Source organism: Perissodus microlepis, chromosome 6 (genome assembly GCF_051167445.1).
Source record: "Perissodus microlepis isolate ML-2025 ecotype Zambia chromosome 6, ASM5116744v1, whole genome shotgun sequence".
Taxonomy (NCBI): domain Eukaryota; kingdom Metazoa; phylum Chordata; class Actinopteri; order Cichliformes; family Cichlidae; genus Perissodus; species Perissodus microlepis.
Genome location: NC_140466.1, coordinates 23650995 through 23663956, shown reverse-complemented (window position 1 = coordinate 23663956; position 12962 = coordinate 23650995). Strand labels below are relative to the sequence as shown.

The following is a 12962-nucleotide window of genomic DNA, read 5'->3' as shown; positions in this document are numbered from 1 at the left end:
TGAAAACAAAGAATTGGCAGGTTCCTCCTCAGAGTACTGGGTAATTTTGTTTTTCTTCCTCATCGACAGGAGGATTTGATTTGAATGTGCACCGGCTCACCCATACATATTCCCCTTAAGTTATGCAATGCTTTTTATAGGCACATTTTGTAAGCAAGGGAAGCATGATATTTCCCTGACCAATTTACCAAGTCCCATAGCATGAAGTGAGAAGGGGACAGGACAGATGTGATTATTTCATAAAAGAGAATGTGAAAACAAGAACCCTCGAACTACACACAGAAGCAGAAAGAAGAAAAAGAAAAAACTGTAAAATATGATCTTGATTAAGCAAACAGTAACAGAGAAACCTCCAGGTTTGAAAAATGAAGTTGAGGTTGTTCTGAGCACCACTTGAGGCTGGTGCCAAAGTGCAGCTCCATTGATTCCCATGTTAAACCCTTATTTGTTTATTTGTTCTCTTGGTTACAACTCTATGGATGGTATGTCAGCACTCAGACTCCTTATAATGTGTGTGAGTGCTGACATAGGTAGTTGTAGTTGCTAGCTGTCTGACTGGTCACATCTACTAATTCATTCAAAAACTGGGCTTCTTTACTGTCTTAAGAGCTAAAAAGTAAAGTGACTGGACTTCTTTAAGTTTGCAGAAGACCTTTCACCTGTTATCCATGAAGCTTTTTCAGTTCTAAAACCTAAAGGTGGAGAGCATTTAACTATTTAATCCGTAGTGGGGGTTGTCCCTTAGGAGGTGGTTGTTGACCCACTATTAATCATGAGCCACAGTGTGAAGAAAGACATGGGTCATTACCACCAGAGGTTTTGGGTGAAACAACTTTGACACCGTTTTTTTTTTTTTTTTTTTTTTTTAAATTGAGGTCACCTGACACAGGCGAGTGGGGGTTAAGATACTTGGTTAGGGATGTCAAGACTGCATTGTAGGTGGCTGACAGCTGGTGTCGTAAGTCACCACCTCTGTTGAATGATGTTCATTACATCGATTACATCATTACATCACCGACATCGATGGCCTCTTTTGCTTTCAAACTCTCTGTCTTCTCTGTCCAAAATGTGAATACAGGCATCCTAACAGTGACCTTTATCCATTATGTGCAGATGTACAGCTGAATTGTCCTGTCAAGGTGGCTCTATGTTGTGCCATGCCACTGTGCTTGCAGTGTTGTGCTTTTTGGAGCATTTTAAAGTAATTATACAACAAATTTAATAGCAATATCTGTGCTTCAGTTTTGAGTTAAAGTCTAGTACTTTATTTGTATGTTACTTTGGACTAATGTTCAGGTGTCTGTGTTGCAAGTATACAGTATAAGGATAAAATTTGCTAGCCAAGCCTGTCAGTATTAGCTGATCGCTCCCACCCACTGATCCATATGTGGTCACCAAGATGGTGACAGTTTGCAGATGATGCTGGGATCCAAAATGGTACTAAAACCTAGTTTAAAACTTTTAGTACTGTGTTTCAAATACAGCTGGAGAGTGCGCATTAGAAACTCAAATATACACACACACGCAGTTCTCCTGCCCCTTGACACCTTCTCTTCTTCATTAAAGGTAAAAGAATCAGGGAACACAAGGCCGTATGTGCCAGGAAGTATGTGAGAAAGTGTGTGTGAGTGTGAGTGTGCACTTGTGCACGCGTGCACTGGGGAGTCAGTTCCAGCAGCACTGGATGCTTCAAACACACAGCATAACTCCTCAGAGAACCACTACACTGAAGTAACTGCTGAGACATCTCCCTCTGCCTCTGTCCTCCAGAGAGAGCTCACTCTCTCCGTTTCACACACACACACTCACATTTCTTAATAAGCTAATTGCACTTAGAGCCACTAACTATGCAAACAAACGCACTAAAATAGAGACACAGCCACAACACGGGGCTCTGTGGGATAGCAAAGTGGGAGACTGGATCATTAAAAGTCCCGATGTGGGAATATGAGTAAACAACACTAACAGGTAAACATGATCTAGATAAACCTAACATTAAGTGAGATTTAGGCCTAAAAAAGATGCTGAATGTATGCAACAAACTCAATGTGCTTTCAATTCCTTCATTTTAAAAACTTATTTTTGGCAGTCCTTTTCTCAGACAGGAACAAAAAGAAAAAACAAAGGACACCGTGAACCTTTCTGCCACTCATCACAGGTATCATCCCTTAAAACAAGACATTACCCATTTGAAGTCATGAGAAATTCAAGGAACAGATTCTGTATAAACACGAGTAGGTACACAAAAACCATCAACAGGATTATAAAGCTTTTTGAGTGTTGATGTAATGAAGTGTGTGTGTGTGTGTGTGTATTGTGCAAATTTGTCTCTTGGCTGATATTCAATTTCAATGAAAATGCCTTAATTTTGATTGTTTCTTACACTAGCAGATTCTGACACAAGAAAACACAAGTGCTCACAAATGGGACAAGCAGCACTATCATTCTCTTTCATCTGACTGCCACATTAGCTCGGGACTGATACCCTGCAGGATGGTTGGAGGTAAGCTGTGATGCAGCTGCTCTGGCTGGATCCCCTGGGCTGCTTAAGGCGGTGTTAAGAACTGGCACTAATGTTATGCTACAGTTGATTTAGCTGGGCCCCTGTCCCCTTTGGCGGAGCTAGCAAGCACCAGCAACACAACGGCTGTTTTGCAAGAGGCCCTGTCCCCTTTGGCAACACTAAAATAGCTGCTGTAGCATTAAGCCATGCTAACTCGCATCCATTACTATTCAACAGGCCCTGCAGAGCCAACCTTTTGTCTATGTATGATTTCATGAACATGTTTCAGGAGTGAACTGACGTGCAAAGCCACTGACACTGACAAGTTTGTGTGGGTATACGTGTGTGAGTGTGTGTGGACAAGGACAGGGGCTGCAAGCAAAAGGTGTTTTTATGAGCCAATTAAATGACACTGCTATGCTATAGCCTGGGGCACACCTCAAGGCAACAAGCAGCTCAAAGTTTCCGCACTCCAGCGACGCTGGTCTGGTAGTGGCATTACACAAAAACTTTTTTTAAAAATAAAAGATCAATCATTCCACCTCTTTTGTCTTCTCCCTCGGAACGGGTTAACACAATTATTTCCAAGGGCCCAATTTGGTTTCAGAGATTGTGTCAGATGGCTGGATATCTAAATGAATAGAAATGTGGAGGGAGGAGAGGCTTGCAGAGCCTAAAAAGAAATACAAGAGGACCTTAGCAAGGAGGATTCTTAGTTATTCACGAGCTATTGTCAATGTAACTGCAATAGTCATGTATATTTAATAATGTAGATGTTGCCACTGAACTCCAGTACTCTGCTATACAAACAACATTTAGGTCCTTGAAAAATCTTCAAGGAGTGTGCATATCGGCAGCTATAAAAACCAAAACTTTCATACAGTTTGTACGTTTATACAAAATAAAGCCAGTGTACACTACTGATATGAGCTGAGTGTTAAATAAATAAATAAATAAATAAATAAAGAAATGAGTGCTATGATAGGCTTTCTTGGGGTGTGAAGGGAAACCTGCTGTACATCTTTGTCTCTGGCTAGTGAGTCATCTCCAATCTAGGCCACTAGTCAAGGTAAGGGAGAAGTAGTTACAGTAGTTTTATAACAGAGGAGGGGTGGAAACAGCTCTTTGATCTCTGATCTTCTCACTTTTGTTTGAAAATCAAATTTATCAAACGGGGGAATAACAACAACAACAACATGATAAATAGATTAAAAAAAGCACAAAGGCACCGTACTTGCATTTGATTATCTCCAATAATGAATATGTCACATTTGCAAAGAGGGGCTCAGGTAAGAAAATCACTAAAGCACCGACGAGCCTATTCTCTTGCTCTCCTTCGTAATTACCTACCCCAGCAGCATAGCAGATCCCTCGCTTTTCTCCCCTTTAGGCCACTGGAGACTGATATGAAAGGGAATTGGACACTTGGGGCCACAAATACTGTAATTAAAAATCTCTCCTTTTCTTGATACGTTGTTTGCAAACATCATTTCAGAGCGCAACATGCATTTGTTAGGGATCTGACCTAAATACACCCTAGATTAAACATAGGAAAGCACCCGGTCTTTGTTTCAGGTTCATACTCATTAGGTGTGAAAATGAGGTGATTCAGGCATGATTGGGGTATAAATATAGAAAGGTGATATCCATACAAAACAGATGCAACCTTTAGGTGGAATTCAGGAACCCAGAACATGGCTATGTAACAGTTATGGCTCATCGGTCAAGGTAATGCACTGGGAAGGAGTTGCAGTCAGGAAAAGTGGCTGTGCTGGCAGCAAGCTGTCACAAAATAAAAAGCTGCTAAGACTTACCAGCTTCTAGTGAGGGTTCAGAGGGAAGGCAACGCATCTAGCCATCAGTTCAGTGTAGATAATTTTTCTATATTAACTTAAAAGTTCCTGATTACGCTTTTACTTATTTTCTTTCATACATACACCATTACCGATTGTGGACTCACTATTATTCAATAATGAGATAGAATAATCGCTGTGAATCCTTATCTAAAGAGATTATTTCTACTATTGGCTTTGTGTGATGTCATTGAGAGTGTATATATATAGTGTATATATGTATTTAATATGGTCATCTCAGGTACACAGCTCTGGTGTGTGCCTGAGATGACCAGCGGCAGTCAAACAGAGCTGGCTTAAAGGAGAATTGTCCTAATAGGAGAAGAACTAAAATACCTTCTTTCAGACAGAGGATAAACTGTAAATAATGCAAGCTACTGGGGTACAGTTAGAAATGAGCAGAACAACTGCCCCGTTAGTCTACTGTGCCCATCAGCAGACTAAATCGCCCTTGGATACAATCAGTAACATTTAAAGCACCAAAAAGGCTTCAAGAAATCTTTTTTCACCTTGCCCCTCAACTTTACCTAGAATTGAGTACTTAAGTGGGCTGGACCAGTGAAACTACATGACAGACATGCAAACTTACAGAAAACTTTCTGGCATTTCATTGCCCAGACTGTCCCACAATTATAAAACATTTTTATTAATTCAAAGAAAAGTTCATTTTTTCCACGAACCCACTGTAAAAGTTATGAAAATGCATTTAAAAGTTCTACATCTATGTACTCTTTGTTGAGTCATCATGGGGCAAGATGTTCAACACCCCTGCTCTGTTATCTGGACAAAAGTGGTAGCCATCTGCAAATTAGACCTAGAGGACGCCCTCTTTACACTGGCTTCCAATTGAATACAGTTTTAAAGCCCTTTTATTGGTTTTTAAATCTCTAAATGGTCTGGCACCTCTTTATTTGTCTGACTTGTTGAAGCCCCACGTCCCCACTCGTTCCCTTCGGTCAGCTGAGCAGTTGCTGCTTTTGGTCCCAAGGTCACGGCTGAAACTTAGAGGAGACCGAGCGTTCTCTGTTGCTGCGCCGATGCTTTGGAATAACCTTCCTCTTCATATTAGACAGGCTACATCAGTGCCAGTTTTTAAGTCTTTATTAAAAACCTATTTTTATTCCCTGGCTTTTAACTCTGTGGGTAACTGATCTTTTTTATTTTTTTTATTTTTTATTTTATTGCTATGTCTGGTTTTATTACTATGTGCATATTAGTATTGTACAGCACTTTGGTCTACCAGGTGTGTTTTTAAAGTGCTATATAAATAAATAAATGATGATGATGATGATGATGGAATCCCATGCCACAAAATTCCCGGCACGCAGTTTTGTGCTGATGTTAATGCCGTAAGAATTGTGGAACTGTGCAGTTACTGAATGAGATTGAGATGTTATTGAAAATGACCCATTCTTTCACAAATGTTTCGTGACTGTATGGCTACTTGCTCGGTAACACGTGAACTCAAAGATTAAGAGATGTGGCCCAATACTTGTTGTTCATGTAGTGCAAATTCAACAGCTTTAATCACCCAACCCATTAATAGCTAAGGAACATCAGCAAGAAGCTGCATCTGCAGTTTCTTTTTATCTGAAACGCAGGCTGAATAGGCCAGAAAACTCACAGAGCGCTCTGATACTAACAACAACAATATTAGTCTCCTCCTGGGAACCCCTTCACTGTTTCAGTGACACATTTACAGTACAAAGTCTCAACTCAAGTCCCCTCCACACACATACAAACATACTTACAGGGACCAAAAAGAGTGTCTGATTTAATTAGCTCAGTCATTAATTGGAGCTTAATTAGAGCCACTTTCCTTCAGAGAGAAGTGTGGGACTCAGGGCTGTTCCTTGTCATTATAAGAGGCATAATGAGCCACACAACACAACACACTGCTCCTCACTCTCACAGCACCACCAACAACAGAAAAGTTTCAGAGCCATAGATATTTTTAAAACCAAGGGTTAATGATGTAACACCTCAAAGAAATACCAATATAGTGTGAAGCCTTTATAAGAAGTGACATGAAAAAAGTGCTATTTAATGCTATTTACCACTGTAGAAATGGGCTACAGGAAACCCTCCCGAAAGTTTGATACAGGTTTGAAATTACAGGAATTATTTCAGCCTTAGAGACCATCCATAAACGCCTTTGATGTTTTATAACAAGTCCAGTCCTGATTGGTCTGGCTTGTCTCTACCACTGTCTTAATGTAATGTTCACCTGCTTGTTATAGCTCGGAGGCTGATAAGAAGTGATGCTTGTACGTCTCCCTTGGGTGTGATTGTGAGGTAAATATTAGCAGGCCCTCAGCGCCACCCCATACCAGTAAACCAAACCACTGTCCTCTCATAAAGAAATCAACAGAGTCAATGACTTTTTAAATGTTATTATGCTGTCATGAGGCTTCAGATAGGTGTGTGTGTATACAAAATGAGTCTGAAAAATGATCTGGAGGGAACGTGTGTGCTTGCGTGCATGTGCACACGCTTGCATGCACATGCTGCTCCTGTTCATTATTGGCCAGCAGCAGAAGGCAGTCATTTCCCTGTCTTCATAAAGACTTGGTCCATTAAATTCTACCTCCAGTCAATAATTAGGACTCCACAAATAAACCAAAGGCAATTAAATCAATGCTTCCCCGGGCCGGTACCTGGACCCCATGGCCCACATGGACACTCCATCTTCACCGCTGGCCTTATTCATGGTAGGTTGAGGTGGAGCCATATAGCACACCCCCTGGCCTGCTCACGATTATTAGACAGCATCGTCCCTTGATTCTGGCTATGGAGCGCCGCTTACGGTGGCTCTCTACTGAGAGGCGCAGGGTTTGATTTCATTAACTCACCAGTGGAGGTGAGAGACGAGAAAATGAACGCAATGTTTCATTTTGTTTTGAGTGGACATGTGGGGCAGGGGTGAGGGGGCTCCGGAAATCTATGGCACTTCTATGGCATGAAGGGAGCAGTAACCTCAACACATACACCATCACATATTATCAGGTCTGCAACACAGAGTTTGTTAGCGTAGTGCCAATGCCTCTCTTTCTTGTTACGTTGACATGTGGCAGTGCATGACAGTGATTGTAAACAATGGCCCACACACAGACAAAGACGCACACATAGGTACCTATCTTCGTATCCACACACACACACACACACACACACACACACACACACACACACACACACACACACACACACACACACACACAGAATGAGTGATGGGTTTGCCATTGACAGGGCCACTGAGATAATAAAGTGCTGTCCCACTGGCAGCTCCATTAAGCACTGACAGTGACAAGATGAGGCTGTTGTGAGTGTGGTGCACACACGAATATACACACACACACACACACATACACACACAGATGGACATATCCTCATCCTCTTCTGGTGACAGCCAGCCAGTTAAGGACATGGATCTCTCTCATCTTTCCTTTCACTGGGTCTATTTCTGTCTCTGTGTCTTTTTTTTCGAGGAAGTGTGTATGAGTACTGCTCCGGGTAAGATCATATCGCTATTAGGGGAGTGTGTTATTAGTGTCACAGACAGGGTGACAGCCCAGGCCATTCCACTTCACAGATGTTCTGCTTGGTGAGCCTTTCATAAGCTATGACAGAGAGTCGAAAAACCAAGCGGGTACTTTACTGGAGTTCTTGAAGTGTATGCACTCACTAGAAAATGTTGGCTTCTCTGCAGCAGCCTTCACTTAGTGTAGGCCCGATATCACAGCGGTCGTAAACACATAAATTAAGAGATCTGCTTATGAAAAAACCCTGATCTTTTGGCATGCAAGATGTCCCACCAGGCGCCCCAAAAATATAGAAATATGAAAGAGAAAGGCAAAGATAGAGCCTGGTGTCCACTTAATATGACAATATGCTTTTAAAAACCAGACAGCGAGAAGAAACCGCATGATCGAGCTGAGAAGAAAAAATAAATAAAATAAACAAATAGCAAAAAAAACAAAAACAAAAAAAAAACAGAACAAGATGGACTTGAAAGGGGATAGAAAAAGTCTGTTTCAGTGAAGGGGGATGACTGCGGTGGTCCCAGTGGTCCCCACAGGGACCTGGGGGCGAGTCTCAGCCTTGTCATACTCCGCTTTTCTCCTCCTCCACTCTGCACACCAACTCCAGCCCCCCCCACCATCCCTGTTCTGCCCACGGAAAACGTCGATAGCAGGCTGCCGGTGCCGAGGTCTCTGGTGGACACTAGCTCATTCTCCCGGCATCGACAGGCCCGCCAAATCAATATTTAGTTCCCCACTAACAAGCTGCCTCGGGGTCTGAGCCAGAGAGAGAGCGAGGGAGAGAGAGAGAGAGAGAGAGAGAGAGAGAGAGTGAAGAATGCGGGACAGTGGAGGATGGCAGAGAGAGAACAGGGACTGAGAGCTGTCCAGCTAGAAGGGAAAAACATGGATTCAGTAGAGTGTTGTGTGTGTGTTAGTGTGGGAGGGGGAGAGGAAGGTGGAAAGGTCAGAAGAAGATCTGGGGAACAAGAGAACAGTGTCTGGTGTGTGTCGTGGTGCGGAGGCGACGCATGAGTGCCTGCGGCAGCCGCTGACAAGAACACAGACAAGACACACACACATACTCAACACTCTCAATCATACACATATCACAGCGAGCAGACGTTGACAGCACTCGAGCAAAGCTCCAGCAGAGCACTCACAGATGAGTGGCTGTGTGCACACAAAGACTCCAACACAGCCACAATCTAGTTGCTTTTCTTTGTTTATCTTTTGCATTATTGTCTTTTTTTTTCAGAGGCTGAGCAGGATCATTGGGGTGGGAACAAAATCCTCCACTTACTGTATTTGGTGGCCAATTTTTGTTTTTCAAGCATTGAAGACTGACAAGTAACAACGCCACATTTGGCTAAACCAAACTGTAACGTAGACACCAAAACATCCACTTAATCATAGATAAATAAATAAAAAGCCTTAGTCAATAAATAAATAGATTTCTTCATTGTTCAAAAACATATACAGTGCCAGCCAAAGGTTTGGACACACCTGAGGGCCTGGATATCTCTAATTATCTGACACAGCTTTTATTAAAAACAAACAAAAATGAAGCAAAATCTATGACGCACAAATGCACTGAAATGAAACTCTTTGAATCTCTTACACGGTGAACATATTACATGTTAAAAAAAATACCCTAAGTTTTTATCAAAACTCAAAAATTCTAAACAGAACATCTGTGATGTTTGGCAGAGAGGAATTTTTACAGCAAAATCATCCTGCTCACTCTTTGGGTGTCTTTAAACGAGCATTTGTTGTTTCCTTTTCCTCTCACTGCTGCTGCTGCTGCTGATTTATCCCAAACAACTATATAGTAACAAAGTAAGCTAGGACCAGATATTACATATATTTGATAGAATTTCCTGCATCAGTATGGCAAAGAAAACTCAACTTACTGTAGGTCAACAGCAACCTACAGCATGAATGCATGTTTTTTTAGGTTCTCTGTTATCTCATCCAATCCGATCCATCCATGAAACTCATGAACATGGAGACACAGTCCAGCCAGCCAGCCATCCAACTCAGGGTGGCTGGAACTACCATAGGACGAGGAGCAGGGTACATCTGGACAGGCCACCAATTTATCACACTGCCAACGCGCACACACACCCATTCACACTCACATTAACACCTATGCGCAATTTTGAATCACCAGTTAACCTAACTCCACTGACAAAAGGAGCTCTTGCAAATAATAACTAAATAATTACTACTAGTACTACCCTACCTCTTGCCCAGTGTCAGCTGGGATACAGCCCCTTAGTGATCATGAATTAGATAAGGGGTTAAGGAAATGGATTGATAGCTGGCTGGAAAACAAACTTGCTTTGGTTGGGAAAATACATAATTGGCTTTCTGTTGAAATAAATCATGCACTTGTTTGTTATGTTAGACCATATTAGCAAGTACATTTCAGCAAAGTCTTTTTAATTCCCTGTGCAACCAATACTGAAAATAGGCCTGCCTGGACTGCAGGTAATGACTTATTCGAACACAGTAGTAACTGTGCAGTAACCACGAATTATATAAGTAAACAGATTAAAGTGTGACTGGTAATTAAAATCTTAGTGGGACTAAAGCAAGCGTTTGTGTTTTTGCACATTAAAACAAAAATATACTATTTTGTGACTGTTGCACTGCCTGTGCAGGAACAACAAGTTATGTGATCATTACTGCAAGTAGGTGAGACTGACCTTCTGCTGGAGAATGTGGTTTACATGGGCCAGCCACTGCTGATCTCTGGGATACTCTGAGCAATCTGCCGTCCCCTGTAAACACAAAAGGAGATCCTCAGCAATGTTTTCTTTTAGAGATCACAGGACAAGGAATCAAAAGTGTTGAGCGACAACCTTCATTAAATTGTAGGAATATTTACATTTTGTATAAAATATCACGTCAGACATTATTGAGGTATAATGTTTCTAGAAAGAAACACGTTTGTTGCCAAAGGACAAAAATGTAGCACCAGTTGCACCAGTTAGGACCTTTAAGAAGCATTGTGGAGACTATTGCAAGGTATCCCAGCATGCCTCTGCATACTACTCATGTGTAAAGACCTAAGAGAGTGGCAGTGCTAATGAACATGGTGAAACGGAACTACATGGCCATGAGCATGTACTCCTGAGCTTCCTATGCTTCCTCTTCACTTCAAATCCAAAGTGGCACTGGACAAGATGTGACGAGACTTGTGCTGGATCGCAGGGATACAAGAGGAAGAGCGGGAGGAGAAAAGTCTGAGTGCGTGTGTGTGTGGGTTTGAAAACGTCCCTGCAGTTACACAATGGCTCTAACAGGTACAAAACTGTTTCATGTGAGTTGGAGCTATCTTAATTCTATGTGTCCACTTTTTACTTCTTCTTTCAATGTAATTACAGTATTAATTAAATAAAGCTTTCATAAATTCAGCTTCATGTACTGTGTACTAATAGAGCACATTACATTATACAAAGACTAAAGGGAATCTATGCAATTTCAATCGTTTTTCAGTTTTTCTACTTGATAAATGTGTCAAATTACAGAAGTTCTGCTAGCTGACTGCCCAGACTTTCTGTATTTATACTTTTTTAATCATGTATTTTTATTTATTTATTACTTAACTACTTGTTAAGTATGAAGGGCTATGGGAGACGTCTTTATCAACAGGAAAATCTAAAAAACTTGTAAAAATACAGTTAAGTCCAAAAATGTATGTCCTTCTTTATATTTTCCAAAGCCATCAAGGAGGCCAGATTGAAGTCTTTGCTGGGCCAGTTAAGGCCCCTTACTTACATTTGACATCATTGCTATAGGCAATTAAATTACAAATATCCTCCAAATTTAGACAAATAAATACAAAAATCCTGAACCATGGAAGATAACAGAAAATCTATCTGTATATTAAAGGATGTTTTCACTGTTGTATTTGCTGGCCCTTTGTTTAATTATGTATTCACGATAATCAAGGCTTTCCTTTAACAAAGCAGCTTGCCTTGTTTTTGTCTTACTGGAAGCACTGGAAGGATATATTTTAGTACTGGACATGTTTCATTTCACTGCACACTTTATCCCACTAACCTTGACATGATGGCTGGGAGCATTCACATACCACAGGATGTATGACAACAGTCTGCAAGTCTGTATCTCTTCCTGTTGATCCCCAGCTGTTTGGTACCCTATATAAGGTCTCTGGTGATAGTGCTTGTTTTGCCTAATTAGTGAATGATGCTTGGGAAACAGAGACCTACATCGAAAGCAAGGTCATAACAAGTGTGTGTGTTTGTGTGTTTATATTACTGAGAAAAAAAAAGCCTTTTGTGAGTGCTGTCTTAAAACATCTCACAACATAGGGGAACACTGTGTGTAAAACGCATGTATGCACTGTGTGAAAGTATTTGCGTGTAAATGTGTGGGCGCTTGCTGGCCCTTGATAAATACATAACAAAGCACTGACCCTCCATCCAATATCAGGTGCAAAACAAACTGGCCTGGCAATTATAGCTTTATTACATCTGGATCATTAACTCCACAACAAGTTGCCAAGGGAGCGTGGAGCTGCTCGGGCCTTTCTGAGGCTCTGTTGCACACAGCGAACTGGATAGTGGACAGTAAGAGTGTTGAGGATGACAGCAGTGTGTAAATATGCGTGGAAAAAGTGTGTTTCATTTAATTATGTGTAGCGAAGAAGCAAAGAAGTGAATATTTATAATAATTAATAAATGAAAAACAACATTCCTAAAGATGGGATGCTGTATAAACTGTATGATTTACACGTTACTCAAGCCCTACATATTATATAACAGAATCAGTACAATAACACCTAGACATTTTGCTGATATGCTGATATTAAAATTGATGTTTAAAGCTCAGGGAATTCCTTGATACATAATGAGCTAAATGCTTTGTATGGGTGACAGGTTTATCACTGACTAGATTGGCATTTTCTCATTGAAAACATGCAAAGTCTTCATTCAAGAGCAGTTATATGCACTCCAAAACTTGTAGATAATGTTTAGTAATAATGGGTTCTTTGCAGATGTGCAAGTCCCCCCATTCCATTTGCACTAATGTGCTCCCATACAATCAAAGGTGCTG

General features: G+C 41.1%; 1 protein-coding gene across 4 annotated transcripts in view; it reads right to left on the bottom strand.

Moving 5' to 3' along the window:
* The window catches only part of cntln (centlein, centrosomal protein), a 93401-nt gene that overhangs the window by 2487 nt on the left and 77952 nt on the right, over positions 1 to 12962 (bottom strand). For all 4 annotated transcript variants that reach the window (XM_084931556.1, XM_084931558.1, XM_084931557.1 and 1 more), the window contains one exon: positions 10586 to 10660. In XM_084931556.1, coding sequence (XP_084787682.1) covers positions 10586 to 10660 — 75 coding nt within the window. The remainder of the gene's footprint in view (positions 1 to 10585; positions 10661 to 12962) is intronic.